The sequence below is a fragment of the Nyctereutes procyonoides genome, unplaced genomic scaffold (genome assembly GCF_905146905.1).
Source record: "Nyctereutes procyonoides isolate TBG_1078 unplaced genomic scaffold, NYPRO_anot_genome, whole genome shotgun sequence".
Lineage (NCBI taxonomy): Eukaryota > Metazoa > Chordata > Mammalia > Carnivora > Canidae > Nyctereutes > Nyctereutes procyonoides.
The window spans coordinates 4,429,046-4,447,036 of NW_026575025.1; the positions used below are offsets into that span (position 1 = coordinate 4,429,046).

At 49.7% G+C, this 17,991-nt stretch overlaps 1 protein-coding gene across 3 annotated transcripts in view; it reads left to right on the forward strand.

The window, feature by feature from the left end:
• Window positions 1–3,356: 3,356 nt before the first annotated feature.
• The window catches only part of AP2A2 (adaptor related protein complex 2 subunit alpha 2), a 91,498-nt gene continuing 76,863 nt past the window's right edge, over window positions 3,357–17,991 (forward strand). For 2 of the 3 annotated variants that reach the window (XM_055311249.1, XM_055311254.1), the window contains exon 1: window positions 3,357–3,571. In XM_055311249.1, the coding sequence (XP_055167224.1) occupies window positions 3,505–3,571 (67 nt within the window). In that variant the 5' untranslated portion in view covers window positions 3,357–3,504. The remainder of the gene's footprint in view (window positions 3,572–17,991) is intronic. The other variant, XM_055311261.1, reaches the window with a different exon arrangement.

The window sequence follows — 17,991 nt, forward strand, 5'->3', positions numbered from 1 at the left end:
CACCTGTTCTCACAATACCGTCTGTGATAGGGTGAACCGTGTCCCCTAAAAGTTCATATGTGGGAGTCCCTCAGAATGTGACTTTACTGGAGTCACTTCAGATGTAATAATTGACTTCATACCGGTGTACAGCAGATCCCTTAGCCAGTGTGACTGGTGTCCTTGTAAGAAGGGGAGATGTGGACACAGAGAATGAGGAGCGCAGAGGGCAGGCCACGTGAGGAGACCCTGGGAGAAGACGGCCATCTCCGAGCCTCGAGAGGCCTGGGCCCGATCCTCAGCCACAGCTTCAGGAGGCACCAGCCCTTCCGAAAACTTGACGTCCAGATTCTAGAACTGCGAGAGAAGAAATCTCTGCATTCCTTTCTCTGCAACATATCCAGGAATTTCTGGAAATTCTGACATCTCAAGCTGTTTGAACAAGGGCTCCTGGAGTCCAGCTCCCAGGCTGATGGCTGCCTACGCTGGCTCAGCTGACCCAGACTGCCGGGTGCCCTGTGGGACAAGCCCACTCTCTCAGAATTCATCCCACACATGTTCTGGAGGGTTCTGCAGGCATAAACCTAACTTCTCTGGTTCTTGTGGTGGCTAAGCTTTCCCCATTGGAATGTGACTTTATATCCAGACCGACTCTCTCAGGTCTTAAGGGGTGGGGCCAGGGCTTTGAGGGAGTCAGACTTTTCTCTTAAAAAATATTCCTTCAGGGATCCCTGGGTGGCGCAGCGGTTTGGTGCCTGCCTTTGGCCCAGGGCGCGATCCTGGAGACCCGGGATCGAATCCCATGTCGGGCTCCCGGTGCATGGAGCCTTCTTCTTCCTCTGCCTGTGTCTCTGCCTCTCTCTCATTCTGTGTGTGACTATCATAAATAAATAAAAAATTTAAAAAAATATTCCTTCAAAGGATGTCATTAGAGCATCTTCAAGGACAGAGATGACTTCATCCAATGAGGGGAGAGGGGCCTTGGAGGCGGTAGGGGGTTTTTGGCAAGGGGGGGGTGCTGCGGGTCCCCACCTCATGCCTTTTACTCTGTTCCAGTTCCCTGAACCCTACGTGTGCCACTCCAGCACTCCAGCTTTCCCACAGATTTGGGGAGGGCCTAGATTCAACTTCTGTGGTTTTTTATAAAAACCCAAATCCAGCTGTGTGGCTGCAAAAAATGAGCTCCCCAGACACTGCAGCTTCCTGCCACCCCAAAAGGAGCAGTCAGGAGTTCCATCCCATGACTTTCCTTCTCTAGTTGGTCTATTTCATTTAAAACACCGGCCTGGGGCAGCCCCTGTGGCTTAGCGGTTTAGCGCTGCCTTTAGCCTGGGGCGTGATCCTGGAGACCCGGGATCGAGTCCCATGTCAGGCTCCCTGCATGGAGCCTGCTTCTCCCTCTGCCTGTGTCTCTGCCTCTCTCTCTCTCTCTTTCTCATGAATAAATAAATAAAATCTTTATAAGACAAAACAACACCGGCCTGCTGTAGAGTTCTTGAATTTCTCATGCTCAGCATGTTGTCCGTGGCAGGGGACATGCTTGGTTCCCAGAACCTGGCCTTCCCTAAGCATGTCATTCCTGGTGCCCAGGACTGCCACTTCCCCGTCCCTGTAGCCTGCTCAGGGCCTCTAGCCACATCAGGACCAGGCCACCAACCCCAATTTTCTGGAAGGATCATTGTCTGCAGCCCACTCCTCCAGAGATTATGGGAAGCATCACTTGCAAAAGTGACCAGGGGGCTGAGCAGGCTCACGTCTGAGAAGGAGGCAGGACAGCCAGCTAATGGTGCACGGGGGTCTCCTGATCCCATGGCCACGCTTCAGGCTCTAGGCTCCCCAGCTTTTGTGTTCTCCTTCACCATGCCAGTGGTGGGCTTTTGTCTTTACTTCCCAGTGTCCAGGGATGCTGGACTGAGACTCTCAGCTCCACCCTTGCCCTTAGAAACACAGTTGTGACTACAAGTGGCTAAAATGTGACAGATGTCACACAACTTATGAAACTGTTTCCAAGCACTTCATACTCATAAAGGTGGCCTTTCCCTTGCAGAGGAGTGTCCATGATTAGGAAGGGCTGAGTGGACTCAGGTCCGAGATCTAATGGTAATAATGATCTGAGAGCTGTGTGTCTGGCAAGGTCTGGGAGCTGGGGGACATTGTGGGGTCTTTTTCATGATCCCCTCCCCAAACACACATACTTTGGGGAATGTCAGGAGGCTTGGGAGGCCCAGAATCTCTGAAAGGGGGTAGGATGTCTGCGCAACTCCAAGCCTCCCTCAGAGAAGCCTTCCACCTCTGCCTGAGCTGGCAGTCTGTCCATGCCCCACGTAGGTCCCTGCAACCTCTGGGCATCGTCCTGTTCCATGAGTGGCTGCCGTGAGTGGGTCAGGGTCTGCTTGTCTGAGTCCCCTGGCTTGGCCATGGGAGGGTTACCTCCAGGTGCCAGGATGTGTTCCCTGTGGATCTCCCCTCCTCCAGGAAGCCCTCTCCTGGCCCAGCTCTTCAGAAGGTCTTGGAGGCTGGTGAAATTGCTGCCTTATAAGGATTCCAGCGTCCAGGGTTCCAGTTTCCCCCAGGGGGTCCTGCAGGCCCAGAGCCTGGGTGGGGCGCCTGGTCTGTGGCAGGGGCCCCACCCCTTCCTCCTCCCGGCCAGGGTCTAGCCAGCCCTGACTTTTCCCTGGGAACTGAGGAAGTGAGCCAGGGAGGGACAGGCCTCTTTTGTGGGTGGGGACCTGCACCAGGTTCTGGGGCCCAGACAACCCCCCTCCCCCCTCAGGAGAAAGCTTCCTTTTCAAAGCCATTTGGCTTCACAAAGGGAGCTCAACAGGGCCACCTGCTGTCCACGCAGACTGGGGGGTGGAAGGGTGGGGGTGTGTGGGTGTGGGGTGGGTGGTCCAGGCTCCAGGCCTCTGTTGACCACAGGGACGGTCCTCCGTGTTCACGTCTGGGGCAAGAGGAGGTGGGTGGTGGCAGGTGGCACAGGGCTCTGGCTGGGCCTGGAGGGCTTTAGGTCTAGACTGGCCCGCGGTCCGAGGGTGCGGTGCGGGGTGGGGGTGGGGGTGTGGTGGGCAGTCCTTCGTCTTCAGGCCTCAGGAAGGGGCTGGTGGCCCTGGGCAGCGGTGACGTGCACGTCAGGCGCTCGGGGCTCCGGACCCAGAGCCTGGGTTGGACAGGGTCGTGGGGGGCGGATGGGGAGCCCCGGACACGAACCCCGTGCTCCCGCCTGCAGGGGGCGCCCCCGCGCCTGCCTCTACGCGCCAGCGCTTGACGCGCTCGTCCCCGCTCCGCCCGCAGCCGCGCGAGCGGGCGTGCGCGTGCACGCGGCGAGCCGCGGGCGAGCGTGCGCGTGCACGCGGGACGAGCGAGCGTGCGTGCGTGCGCGCGCGCGGCGGCCCTGAAAGCGGCTCTCGGAGCCTTAGGCGGCTCCGGCTGAGGCGGCTCCTGAGGCGGAGGCGACCCGCTCCCGGCTCCCCGCTCTCGGCTCCTCCTCCCGGCCCGGCAGCCCAGGCCGCTCCCCGGGGCCCGAAGATGCCGGCCGTGTCGAAGGGGGACGGGATGCGGGGCCTGGCGGTCTTCATCTCCGACATCCGCAACTGTGAGTGGCGGCGGCGCGGGACCCGGCCTGCGAGGGGCGCGGGGCGAGGGGCGAGGGGCGAGGGGCGGCGCGGGGTCCCGGAGCCGACCGGGGGCGCGGGGGCAGGGGGCGCGGGGGCCGGTGCAGACCCTGGGGGCAGGGGCAGGGGGCAGGGGCGCGGGGCAGGGGCGCGGGGCCGACCGGGGGCGCGGGGCGGGGTCCCGGAGCCGACCGGGGGGCGCGGGGGCAGGGGGCGCGGGGGCCGGTGCAGACCCTGGGGGCAGGGGGCGCGGGGACGCGGGGCGGGGTCCGGGTGCCGACCTGGAGGGCAGGCGTCGGTGGGGGTGCGGGACGGGGTCCAGTGCGGACCTGGAGGGCGGGGGTCTGGGGGCGTAGGGTCGGGGTGCAGGGCGGGGGTCTGGGTGCGGGCCCAGAGGGCAGAGGTCGGGGGCGCGGGCCTGGGGTGCGAGGGACCTACAGGGCCGCCGAGGAGGGCGCAGGCCTCTGGGAGGCAGAGTCGGGGGCTGGGCCTGGGGCCTGCGGGTCAGGGAACAGTGAGCAGGGGTGCGGGGTGCAGGGCAGGTGGGGGTTCTCCAGTCGTGGGGGGGCTGTGGCGTCTTCGACAGGGTTCTGGTGAAGACCCCCCCCCCCAGCATGATGTCATCTGGAGCAGTCTGCTCATCTTTCTAGTAATGGAGCATTTAACCCAGCGTGTTCCAAAATAGCGTGGATTTTCACTTTGGGAGTGGGGGCAGCGAAAGCTGCCTTGCCTGGGAGGCAGCTCCGCCCGGGTCCTGGTGGCTTATTAGGCCCTGATGAAATGACTCACCGCCCCCAGGAGTGCAGACACAGGGCAGTGGAGGGTGGCTGCCCTGGCTGCTGGCCCCTTCTTCGGGACACTCGCGTCCCCTCACAGTGGAAGAAATCCACACCAGAAGCGAAAGAAGCCAGGAGGCAGGTGGGGGCTTCTGTTTGTAGAGAAGCTACAGCCTTCAGAGATCTCTCCTTTATTTAATTAAAGAAATTAAAGGCAAAACCAGTTTTCCTATCTGGTGCATCTTATTATTATTATTTTTTTATTACCTGCCAGATAGTTGATTTTTATTGCCTTAGGGTTAATGTATGTTTTGAAGAGAGTCTGTAACCTCACTTGCTGGTAGATGCTGTTGTGTTGAGCCTTGCCTTGAAGCCCTCACCTCCTTAAACGGGGGGGGACCTAGGTGCCAGCCTGCTTCTCCCCCAGAGAAGCTCTGATCATCTGTCCCTCCCCTTCCTGTGCGAGAAATCGAGAAATCAGAGTGGTAGCACACTCAGATCGGAGTATTTACAAGTAGGCAGTATTTTTATTTTCCTTCCTGTGCTATTTAATGTGATTTCAGCTTTTGTAAAGCTGAGTGTGTGTGCGCTATCACTGCAGGGGAACCCTTGGGTAAAGGCTTAGCAGCCTTAAATTAGGAGTGATGTCAGTTCTTCCATTTTGGAAGAAGAATGCAGTGGGCAAGAAAGACATTGAGATTGAAACCCATTTTCTTGACAGCCGGTCACCCGCATCTTAGACATGTATCCTGTGCTAGGTCTGCAGTTGAGTGGAAGGTAACTGCCTGCCATATGGGAGAACTCGGCAGATACTTGTTGACTGACCTTAGAGCAGACTTTCTCCACCCCCCACACTGCTGAGATTGGGTTATTTGTTGTGCAGAGCTGTCCAGTGGTGTTGGACAGCACCATCCCTGGTCTCCATACAACGAGGTGCCTCCATTGTGACAACCAGCGGTGTGTCCAGACGTTGCCCTACGGGGCAGAGTTTTCTCTGGTTGAGGGCCACTGATAGAGACCAATGAATAGGATAGTCTCTTCCCCAAAGGAGCTTAAGGAGGAAGGGCTGCCTCATTTTTCTTGGGGCCAGGTCTCTGTTTACTACAGTCCCTTCCTCAGGACCACCTTTCCCACCTTACTCTTTGTTTTGTCATAGTGCCGCACTTCTAGAGCGGTGTCATGGGTCTGTGGTGCTGTGCCCCCCCCTTCACTGTGAACCCCACAAGGTAGGCACCACATCTGTCTTGCTTGTCATGTCTTTCCGCTGCTTGCACAGCATCTGGCATGAGACACGAGCCTAGTAAATGAATAGATGAGTGAGCCAGAAAGGATTTAGCTTCAAGATGATTCTCATGCCGATTTTGTCTAAAGAGCACTGCAGGTCGAGGGCCAAGATGTGATGGAGCAGCAGGGAATGAACGTTCTGAGCATGTGTAGGCTGGCTGTGGCTGGGGATAGGGTCAGAAAGCTAACCCTGGCCGGATGGATGGCCAGAGCCATCTGAGCTTAACCCCCTGGGGCAGGGAGCTGGCTCCAGCTTCCCCTTTCCCCACCTCAGATTTTGTGTGCTGATTGGTTTCTTGTGAATGTGATAGATGTGGCCAGGCTCTGTGAAGAGACCCAGCTGCCTCTCACCTGCTCCATGACCTGAAGCCAGTGGCTGCTGAGCCTTGGGTTTCTTCAGCTGATGGAGAGGAGTGGATTTTGAGCTAGAGTATCACTAGAGTCTGTTTCAGCTCTAAAATTGCAGCTCCCTTTTACCTTTCTGAACTAGTTTCTTAAATTTCCCCTTCTAAGACCTTCAAGGGTAGGCTTTGCATCTCTTTGCGCCTCATGTAAGTTGTTCACTTCAGATGGCTGGCTGGGAACAGGACTCTTCTTAGCTTTGGCAACAGCGAATATGCTCCAGGGTTTGTAAAGGTGCTCCTGTTATGTAGTCTTCCTCAAGCCTGTAGCTTTTGTGGCTCATGTAGCAAACTAATTCAGTGCCTCATAAAATTAAGTTGACCTTTTCTGATTAACTTCAACCCTGGGACCACTAAATTTGGCTAATGTGAGTTCAGTGTGTAGGAGTTAATGAACTGTTTCTTTTTGTCTTTTTTTTATATTGATACTTAAAAAATCCTAATCTTTTTATTTAGTCCCAATTTTTATTTTTATTTATTTATTTATTAAAGATTTTATTTATTTATTCATGAGAGACACACACAGAGAGAGGCAGAGACACAGGCAGAGGGAGAAGCAGGCTCCATTGCAGGGAGCCCGACGTGGGACTCGATCCTGGGTCTCCAGGATCATGCCCTGGGTGAAGGTGGCGCTAAACCGCTGAGCCACCAGAGCTGCCCAGTCCCAATTTTTAAATAATTCTTTGTCTCAAAGTAGATATAGATTCGTAAGAAGTAAGAAATGAGCAGGGAGGTCCCAGCACCCTTCACCCAACCTCTTTGAAGGGGATTTCTCCAATAACAGTCAATTTCAACACCAGGAAACTGACATTGGTACATTCCACAGCCCGTATTTATATTTTATCAGTTTTACCCACACTGGTGTGTGTGCACGCGCGCCTGCGTGCGTGTTCATCTTTGTACTTTGATCACGTGTAGCTTCCTGTAACCCCCATGTTAATCAAGATACAGAGTTGTTCCATTATCACAAAGCCCCGTTGTGTTACCAGTATAGCCCACCTACCCACCCCCAGCTTCTAGTTTGTTCTCTGTATCTACATAACATCTCAGGGATATTGTGTGAATGGGATTGTACAATATGTGACTTGTCAAGATTGGCTTTTCTCACTCAGCACAATTGTCTTGAGGCCCATCCAGGCTGTTGCATTGATGGTTATCATATCCAAGGGGTGGGTTTTTTTTTTTTTTTTTTTAAGATTTATTTGAGAGAAAGAGGAAAAGTGCTTGTGTGCATGCACGTGGCACTCATGTGCATACACAAGTGCACACGCTAGTGGGAGGGGCCAAAGAGGTAGAGGGGAGAGGGAGAGAATCTCAAGCAGGCTCCAAAGCCCAGCGCTGTGCTAAGATCATGACCTGAGCCAAAACTAAGAGTCTGATGCTCAACCAGCTGAGGCACCCAGGTGCCCCCCAAGTGCTGAATTGAGAGAAAATGAAAGAACTGATAAAATTGGGAAAAATAATAGTTATTAGCTATTCAGTTATTTTGGAACTTTTGTTTACTTTTACATATGTCTTTTACTGGCGGACAGTCCTATATAAATTAATTCATGTCTTTATGCATTGCCATTCACATGTCAACGCTGTAACAGCGCTGAGAATGTGAAACACTGCTGAAAGTGTTGTCAGACTTGGAATTGACTGCAAAATAATCAAGACTGCAATGAAAGAGAAGTAATAGGTCTTCATTCTTGTGAGACCAGTCACGTTGCCAGTGGGCAGGAAATTGCCATTTATTCCTCCATGCACGAGGTGGCGGGGGCTGGGACTGTGCAGATGAATTAAGACACTTCCATCGTGCTTGGAGGCATTTTATTTAATCCCTCCAGGCACTCGCTCAAATGAAGGGAAACAAGTGGAGAGATGTAATTAGCTATTTGGCAGAAAAACAAATTTCCCATGTTATTGGAGAAAGCATGCAATTTTGCTGCAGGTGCAGTGGAGTAAGTATCAGCGCTCTGCTCATTGTGTTGGTAATGAAACTTTGTCCTTTCTGTTTCTGCTAACTTTGTTGAAATTGGGCATCCCTTTGAATTATATTTTAGCGTGATTGAAGTTTAAAACATGTATTTATTCATAAAATTCCTTTTGTTATGAGTCATAAATTGGATATGGAGAAACTGAACATAATTTAAATTCTGGGCAGCCCCGGTGGCTCAGTGGTTTAGCGCCGCCTTCAGCCTAGGGCGTGATCCTGGAGACCCAGGATCGAGTCCCATGTCAGGCTCCCTGCCTGGAGCCTGCTTCTTCCTCTGCCTGTGTCTCTGCCTCTCTCTCTCTCTCTTCCCCTCTGTCTCTCATGTATAAATAAATAAAATCTTTATTTTTTTTATTTATTTTTTAAAGATTTTATTTATTTATTCATGAAAGACACGCAGAGAGAGACACAGGCAGAGGGAGAAGCAGGCTCCATGCAAGGAGCCTGATGTGGGACTCGATCCCGGGTCTCCAGGACCACACCCTGGGCTGCAGGCGGCAGCGCTAAACCGCTGTGCCACCGGGGCTGCCCTAAATAAAATCTTTAAAAAAAAATTTAAATTCCACTTAAGTGTCAGTGTAGGAAATTAAACATAAAGTTGGTACTTGATTTTCCTGAGTAATAATAAAGATCAGAATCAGAGTTTGCCAGTCTGCTTTTTTACTTTTAAAGTTCTTAAAAACATTTTAGTTTTGACTGGACATTTGAAAAAATGCTGACTTTTTGAAAAAGAATGCTCTCCCTGCATATTTTCTTTTGCAGTCTTATGCATAATTTATATTCTTTAGAAACGGATTTAGGAAGTGTGTGACAGAGGGTAAAGGGAGGGACGAACCACTATGCTGGAGGAGGAAGGAAGTCTTTGATCCAGGTTGAATTTTTCTGCCAAGATTGGTGGTTCCTCTATCGAGGAAATACCTATGTATTCTTCCTTGTTTCCCTTCTGGCTCCTTTGAAGTGGAGGTCACTCTGTTTCTTTTATGACAAGTTGAAATGTCTTGGTGATAAGTATATTCTCATGTGAGATACTTAGCATGATTTCTCTTTCTTCTTAAAATGATTTTCACTCTGTTGTTTTGGCAACAATATGTGTCAGGATTTTGTAGTTGTAGAGTTATTGGAAAGACTGTCTATGTGGGATTAAATAGCATTTCCTTGGCTCAAATAGAGTCAGGGCAGAGAGGATTCCAGTGTGATGGTGCCCCCAGAGAAGGTGGCTCTCTGGTGTAAGCTCCTGAGTGGGCGGGGCTCGGAGCTCTTCCAAATTTCTCAGACCTGAGGCTGTCTTTCCTTAGCTCAAATTTCATTTTTTTTTTTAAATTGAGTTCAATTTGCCAACATATAGCATAACATCCAGTGCTCATCCCGCCAAGTGCCCCCCTCAGTGCCCATCACCCAGTCACCCCAACCCCCCACCCACTTCCCCTTCCACTACCCCTTGTTCATTTCCCAGAGTTAGGTGTCTCTCATGTTTGTCACCCTTACTGATATTCAAAGTGTAATAAGACTCCCAAGATGAAAAGTCTTTTTGGTAACTTTTTGGTAGACTCATTTGGCAAAAGTGCTGGCCTTGTATGGTCATGAAGCTCTGTGTGGTCTCCCTCCTGCATGAGTGTTCACAAATGTGTGCTTCCAGGACACAATGTGTGCTGTGCTTCCTCCTAAAGTCTGAGCAGTTCTGGATTCCGGGACAAATTTGGCCTCAGGTTTTGAGTAAGGTATGGCACCTGGGCCTGTTATGTGAACTTTGTGGGGTTCAGGGAAATAGAGCTAACGGTCCCTGCCCCCCTGAAGAGTTTGCAGACAAATGTAAAGAGTTCTGCCAGTGCATTCTTCTTTATTGAGTGCCACCTGTATTCAAGACTCCTGAAAGCAGAATAAGGAGAGGAAGTGGTTGTTCAGGTGGACAAGATGAGTCTTTGCCCTGAAAGCAAGGTGAAGAGGTCCTAGAGGGCAGAGGGAATAGTAGAGGAATGCCAGATGTTCAAGCATCTACAAAAGGTAGTTCCAAGTCAAACTTTGGAATGTTTCATGTTTGCCTCTGAGCTCATTGAATATTCTTTTTTTGTTAAAGCATGTCTGGTCCATTCCCTCCCTGGATCCAGTGTGATGAAATGAGTGTAGGATAGATACATAGGAGTGGTACCTCTCCTGTTCTGCCCCTTCATTTTGGTCAGCACAGAGGTTTGTTTATTTGTTTTTTAAATATTTTATATATTTGTGAGAGACACACAGAGGCAGAGATATAGGCCGAGAGAGAAGCGGGGTCCCTGTGGGGAGACCGATGCAGGACTTGATCTTAGGACCCTGGGATTGTGCCCTGAGCCAAAGGCAGATGCTCAACCACTGAGCCACCCAGGTGCCCCAAGCACAGAGGTTTGGTATTGAAACCACAAGTTGGGGAGTTAGAAATTTTATGGTTCCTGTCATCTTCCAGTGCAGTATGAAGTAAATTAAATAGTTTTTGCCTTCACCTTAACAAAATGAATGATAATTTTCAGGAAATAGAGATGAACAGTTTTCACTAGGTCATGTGTTATTTATCTTTTTTTTTTTTAAATACTTTATTCATAAGAGACACACAGAGAGAGGTGGAGACAGAGGCAGAGGGAGATGCAGGCTCCCTGTGAAGAGCCTGGTGTGGGATTCGATCCCAGGACTCTGGGATCACGCCCTGAGTTGAAGGCAGATGCTCAGTGGCTGAGCCACCTGGGCATCCTGATAGTTAAGATTTAGATGATAAAACTCTATTTACTGATTCTGGCATTGGCATTTTTCAAAATGGCTTTGCGATGAAAGTTGACATGGTTGAAATGTCATGAAAAGTTGTATGAGCCATTTGGTTATGAGAAGTTCAGGGCAGATAAGTTCAAGTGGGTGTTCCCACGGAGGTGGGAGCTGAGGCTGAGCGATAAGATTAGCTCTTGCACTCTGGTGAAGAGAGCCAAGGAGGTACAACCACAGCACATGGGATAAATAGCAGGCAAGGAGGAAGTGGCCTTGTTTTAAAATAGTGCCCTGGTGACTGAGTTGGGAAGAAGACCAAGAAGAGTATGGGGATGGTGAGATGCAGAGATGCACAGCACCAGAAAGGAAGAGGCGAGTCCTAGCCTTGCCCAAAGTGTTGCGACTGCTCGTAAGACACAGTTTAAACTTGTGGTGACAGTCTCGTCCCTGCCTGCCTTACATCAGGCATCACTTGATGCAAACATCACTTCCTGCCAACTCTTCATTCTTTTTCCTTCAGTATTATTGGCAGAGAGGATGAGGACTAGGGCCCACGGGATGCCTGGGTGGCTCAGCAGTTGAGCATCTGCCTTCAGCTCAGGGTGTGATCCCGGAGTTCTGGGATTGAGTCCCACATCGAGCTTCCTACAAGGAGCCTGCTTCTCCTCTGCCTGTGTCTCTGCCTCTCGCTCTGTCTCTCATGAATAAATAAATAAAATCTTAAAAAAAAAAAAAAAAGAACTAGGGCCCACAATCACCTAACAATGAGAGTGTGGGAGATGGAATCAGGAAAATACTGTGGGAATTGGGAGCCACCAGGTGGAAAGAGGGGGAGGCACATCTGGTGGGAGGGTGGGGCCTGTGGGCTGGCCCTTGTGTTCTTGGGGATGTGGCAGGTTGGAGAGGGTAGCAATGTGCCCCATAAGGGGAGGAGGTCTTTGTAGTGAGGCTGAGACCCACTCCCTTGTTATGTTCTGGGCCCACATCTCTCCCTTAGCTTCCTGCTGCATCCAGAGACGGGGACTGGAGAGACTGGCCCTGCTAGCTATGTTCAGTTAGGGAAACAAATTTCTGGCTTGTGGTTTGGGTCAGATCCTGGTACTGTTTCCTTTTCTTTGTCACCTTTGCAAATTGTGGCTCTGTTAAGTCTGGAGTCTTCATTTTTGTCCTAAATTTGAACCCAGTGAGAGCTGTGGTGGTTTTGTGTATTCCTTGTATTCAGGATGGCTCCCATGTACCTTGTCACGTGCCCCAGGATTTGGTGTCTGTTTATGGAGAAAAGTGTGGAGGTCAGCATCCAAGTTGGGTTGCCTGGTTTTTGTTTTGCATGGTAAGGTGCTTTGCTTGCCTTTAAAATCCCTTCTGGTGGCAACTGAAGAGTAATGAGGATTAGTTATTTAGTGTACCTAAAGCACTTGGAGCTCCTTAGGGCAGGCAGTGCTGCATTGGGATTTGTGTTTTGCTTTTTTTTTTTTTTTAATTTTTTATTTATGATAGTCACACACACACACAGAGAGAGAGAGAGAGAGAGGCAGAGACACAGGCAGAGGGAGAAGCAGGCTCCATGCACCGGGAGCCCGACGTGGGATTCGATCCCGGGTCTCCAGGATCGCGCCCTGGGCCAAAGGCAGGCGCTAAACCGCTGCGCCACCCAGGGATCCCTATTTTTAATTTTTAAAGATTTTATTTATTTTTTCATGAGAGATACAGGCAGAGGGAGAAGCAGGGTCCTTACGGGGACCCTGGAATCCCGCCCTGAGCTGAAGGCAGATGTTCAACCACTGAGCCACACAGATGTCCCCCTCTGGCTGTTTTTATTGTCTTTTCTTTTCACTGGTTTTAGTCCATTTTATTTGTTATGTGCCTTGTAATTTTCTTCATGTTTCTTGTGTTTGGGATTTGAGCTTCTGAGATCAGTGTGTTTCTGGTTTTCATCAAAGTTAAAAAATTTGGCCATTATTTTTGTATTTTTTTCTGTCCCCATCCCACCTTTGGGCACTCCTGTTACATGTATATTAGGCCACTTGAAGTTGTCCAACAGCTCAGTGATGCTCTGCTCATGTTTTTTAGTCTGTTTTTCTCCGTTTTTTTTTTTTTTAAGATTTTATTTATTTATTTATTCATGGGAGACACACACAGAGAGAGAGGCAGAGACGCAGGCAGAGGGAGAAGCAGGCACCATGTAGGGAGCCCGACACGGGACGCCATCCCAGGTCTCCAGAATCAGGCCCTGGGCTGAAAGCGATGCTAAACCTCTGAGCCACCTGGCTGCCCTCTCTGTGTTTGTTTCATTTTGGATCATTTCTGTGCTATGTTTTTAGGTCCACTAATCTGCAGTGTCTCATCTGTCAATCTCATCTAGCATATTTTTCATCTCAGATATCATGTCTCATGTCTTGAACTTCAATTTGGGTCTTTCCATATGTTGTCTGTATCTGTGAACATTCTTATGATACCCTCTACCTCTTTGAGCATATGGAATGTAGTTATGATGATTTGTTTTAATGTCCTTACCTCCTGAGTCTATCATCTTTCATTTCTGGATCTGTTTTTTTTTTTTTTTTTTTGTTTAATTTATTATAGTCACACACAGAGAGAGAGAGGCAGAGACACAGGCAGAGGGAGAAGCAGGCTCCATGCACCGGGAGCCCGACGTGGGATTCGATCCCGGGTCTCCAGGATCGCGCCCTGGGCCAAAGGCAGGCGCTAAACCACTGCGCCACCCAGGGATCCCTATTTTTAATTTTTAAAGATTTTATTTATTTTTTCATGAGAGACACAGGCAGAGGGAATCTGTTGAATCTGCAGTTAGATTTTCAAGACAGAATTCAGATAAAGGGTCTGGGCTGGAGGTAAAAATACAGGGGCATTACTGGTAGGTGTTATTTGAAGCCATGAGGCTGGGAGCTCACCAAGGGGGTGAGTGGAAGTCATCAGAACATAGCTCTCACTCCTAGTGCCTCCTATAGCTTTACTGTGTGCTTGGCATGCCTCCAAGCCTGCTACCTTCATTTACACATCTTATAGTCACGATAGTCCTTTCCAGTAGGGATTGTGATCCTCCCTGTTTCAGAGATGAGGAACCTAAAGGCATGAGCCCAAGGCCACATGACTGCCTTTGAAGTGGTAGAACAGGGATTCAGACTCAGGGTACCTGGCTCCAAGTCTTTTCTCCCAAGCACAGTGCTGGCCCAGCTCTCTAGGAAGATGACTGGAGCTCTAGGCACTCAGGCCTGAAGCAGTCAGGAAGAGACATGTCCACTGAGGAGGGAGCAGTCTGGTGGGTCACTTGAGTGGACTGAGCAGAGGTGAACCTGATGGGGTAGTTTAGGGGAAAATAATTGGGAAACATGAGTGCCAACCCCCTTGAGTTTTGCTCTAAAGAGAAGAGAAATGAGATGGTGATGACAGGATGCAGAGGGTGTCTTAGCTCTTTCGTGCAGCTCTAACAAGTTAACACAGATTTAGTAATCCCATGCTATCTCATGTTCTGTAGATCAGAAGCCATACGCAGCCTGGCTTGGCAGGGTTCTCTGCCTAGAGTCACAAAGTTGAAATCAAGGTGTTCCTTCTGAAGACTCTGGCAGTGAAGCTGCTTTCAATCAGTCCTTTTAGTGGGGGGCTGAGGGTCCCCTTTCGTTGCTGGCTTACCTCCTAGAGCCTGCCCACATTCCTCCTCAAGTCTTCCATGAGGCCCTTCCGGTGAGTCCCTTTCAAAATAATGGAACTCTCTGACTTCTCAGCTCATCTCTTGCCTCTCTGCTTTTAAGGGCTCATGTGATTAGATTGGGCCCATCTGCATGATCCACGGTAAGCTTCCTATCTTAATGACATCTGCAGAGTTCCTCTTGCCATGAAAGATACCCTACAAAGTCCTAGTATTAGGGCATGGGCACCTTTGTGGGATGGGGGTTGGGTGGTGGTATTCTGCTTATCACAGTGGAGTCAAAAAAGGTTTTTTTAATTTTAAGTTTAATTCATTTGCTCTTCAGTTCACGAGTGCCAGTTTTGCACAGTGAGCAAAACAATATCCTCATGTGGCTTATGTTCTAGTGAGGTAGACATAAAATAAGTATAATATATAGTGCATACATACTATATCAAGAGGAAATAAGATTAGATAGTTCAGCTGGGGGTCAGGCATACCTGCAGAACTGGCAGACAGTGTAGCTGGACTGAGCTGGGGAAGGAGCCTGGGACATTGCAGTTGGGTGCAAGGGGCAAGGCAGATGATGGGGATTTCATAGGCTATTCTAAGAACTCTGGCTTTAATCCCTAGTGACAGGTGGAGCCAGTAGGGAGTGAGTGGAGAAGGGACTTACCTTTGGGAAGAATTATTGATTGTGGTGTTGGGAAGGCGGGGAGGAAGCAGGCAGACCTGTTAGGAGGCTCTGAACAGGGAGGGAAGGGGAGGACTCTTGGGTAGTAGGGGAAGTAGGAGAGAGCATCTTTGTAGGCTGCTAGAAGAGAGAAGGGCCAGGGAGAAGGGGGAGGGGTGGAGAATAGCTGAGGTGCAAGGGAAGGTGGTACGAGTGATTGCCTATGTGGGGCTGTCAGAGAGGGAGTAGTGGGCTTACTGGAGGCCAGTGAGGGGAGGGAGGGGCTATCCCGAGTAGAGGTGAGACTGTGCGGTGGCTGTTAAGAAGAGATGGCAGGGCCTCCCGCGTGTGAGGGCAGCCCATCAATGGGTGTGTGGTTTCACCAGGCACACTCAGCTCTCCAGGTTGTGGTGCTTCTTGGCCAAGAATTGGATTTAACAGGGAGGGGTTTTGCCAGGCAAGTGAACAGATGGAGAAGCAGGGTCAGGACTTAGTATATGCAATGGGATTGAAGCTGGCTAAGTCGGGGTGAGGTTGGGGAATGGAGGAGTGGGTAGAGAGAGAAAGACAACATATGTGGGGGTGAGGATGGGAAAGGGAGGAGTGGGGAGAGAGAGACAACATATGTCCTGGGGTTGGTAGCTATTGGGTGTCAGAAGAGTTGGGTTACCTGATTGAGTTGAAAGGTTGGGGCTGGTAGGATGCCTGCCGTGGATAGGAGGATAACTATTGGAGGGATAGGAGGATAACTATTGGAGGGATGGCTGTGGCAGGGACTAGATTATGTGAGTGGCTGAGGTCAAGGCCAGCGGGTTGTGTGGGGTCATGTGCATAGACATTCATCACCAATGGTGATCCTAGCATGGCAAGGAGATAGGTAGTGTCATAGTAAGTAATCGGGCATGTCTTCCCAATTGTGTACATTTTTGTTATTTTCTTGTTTCATCTTGTCTTTTAGTAAGGACACCTGGGTGGCTCAGTTGATTGAGCGTCTGCCTTTGGCTCAGGTCATGATCCCCCTGGGACCCAGGCCAGTGTTGGGCTCCTTGCTCAGCAGAGAGCCTGCTTCTCCAACTCCCTCTGCCTCTGGTGGGGAGCCTGCTTCTTCTTCCTCTGCTGCTCCCCCTGCTTTGTGCTCTCTCACTCTTGCCCTCTCTCAAATAAATAAATATTTAAAAAATGTTATAAAAGTTAGAAAAAAGTTAAAATCAAGAACGTAGTTTAAGAAGTTAATTATGGGGGGGGGGAAAGAAGTTAATTATAAAACACTTGACCTCTGCCTCATCTCTCCATTCTTAAACCTCAGAGTCAATTAATTTCATTTCATAGTCATTCCTTCTCATATTTACTTTAAAAAATGTGATTAGTAGGGATCCCTGGGTGGCTCAGTGGTTTAGTGCCTGCCTTTGGCCCAGGGCGCGTCCTGGAGTCCCGGGATCGAGTGCCGCGTCAGGCTCCCAGCATGGAGCCTGATTCACCCTCCTCCTTTGTCTCTGCGTCTCTCTGTCTCTCTGTCTCTCTGTCTCTCTGTCTCTCTCTCTCTCTCTATCATAAATAAATAAATAAATCTTTAAAAAAATGTGATTAGTAAATCACATGTTTATACCATTTATAGGTATTTGTTCCCCTTTAGTTATTATTTATTGACTTCTCGCTATGGAAGATGAGGGTTTAATTTACCCAAGCTTTCCTTCTTTCACTCTCAAATGTGTCATGAAATTTTATCAATGTATAGCATTTAATTTTTTTTAAAAGATTTTATTTATTTATTCATAGACAGAGAGAGAGGTAGAGACACAAACAGAGGGAGAAGCAGGCTCCATGCAGGGAGCCCGATGTGGGACTCTATCCCGGGTCTCCAGGATCACACCCCAGGCTGCAGGCAGCGCCAAACCGCTGCACCACTGGGGCTGCCCCTGTATAGTATTTAATTAATGTCTGAAAATATTCTTCTCAATATTCTTCTCAGCTGAGAATGATAGTTCAACTTTTTTTTTTTTTTTTTTTTTTTTTCATTTATTTATGATAGTCACAGAGAGAGGGAGAGAGAGAGAGGCAGAGACACAGGCAGAGGGAGAAGCAGGCTCCATGCACCGGGAGCCCGACGTGGGATTCGATCCCAGGTCTCCAGGATCGCGCCCTGGGCCAAAGGCAGGCGCTAAACCGCTGCGCCACCCAGGGATCCCAACTTTTTTTTTTTTTTTTAAGATTTTGTTTATTTAGGGACACCTGGGTGGCTCAGTGTTTGAGTGTCTGCCTTTGGCTCAGGGTATGATCCCGGGATCCAGGATCGAGCCCCACATCTGGCTCCCTGCGTGGAGCCTGCTTTTCCCTCTGCCTATGTCTCTGCTTCTTTCTCTGTGTCTCTCATGAATAATGTCTCTTATTAACCTTTTTTTTTTTAAAGATTTTATTTATTAATATGAGAGAGAGCACAGAGGGTGAATGATGGGAAGAAGTAGACTCCCCACTGAGCAGAGAGTTTGATGTGGGGCTGATCCCAGAATCCTGAGATTGCCACCAGAGCCGAAGGCAGATGCTTAACCAACTAAGCCACCCAGGTGCCCTAATAGTTCAACTTAATAATGTCTTTCGTGTTAAGTATTGCCTTTGTACTTCTGTACTTTTTTTAAGGTTTTATTTGTTTATTTTTAAATATTTTATTATTTATTTGAGAGAGAGCACCAGCAGGGCAGGGGGAGAGGGAGAAGCAGACTCCCTGCCCAGCAGGGTGCCTGACATGGGGCTTGATCCCAGGACTCTGGGATCATGACCTAAGCCTAATCCAGATGCTCAACTGACTGACCCACCCTGGTGCCCCATGAAGTTTTATTTTTAGGTAGTCTCTACACCCCATGTGGGGCTCAAACTCATAACCCTGAGATCAAAAGTTACGCCTTTCACTGACTACGCTGG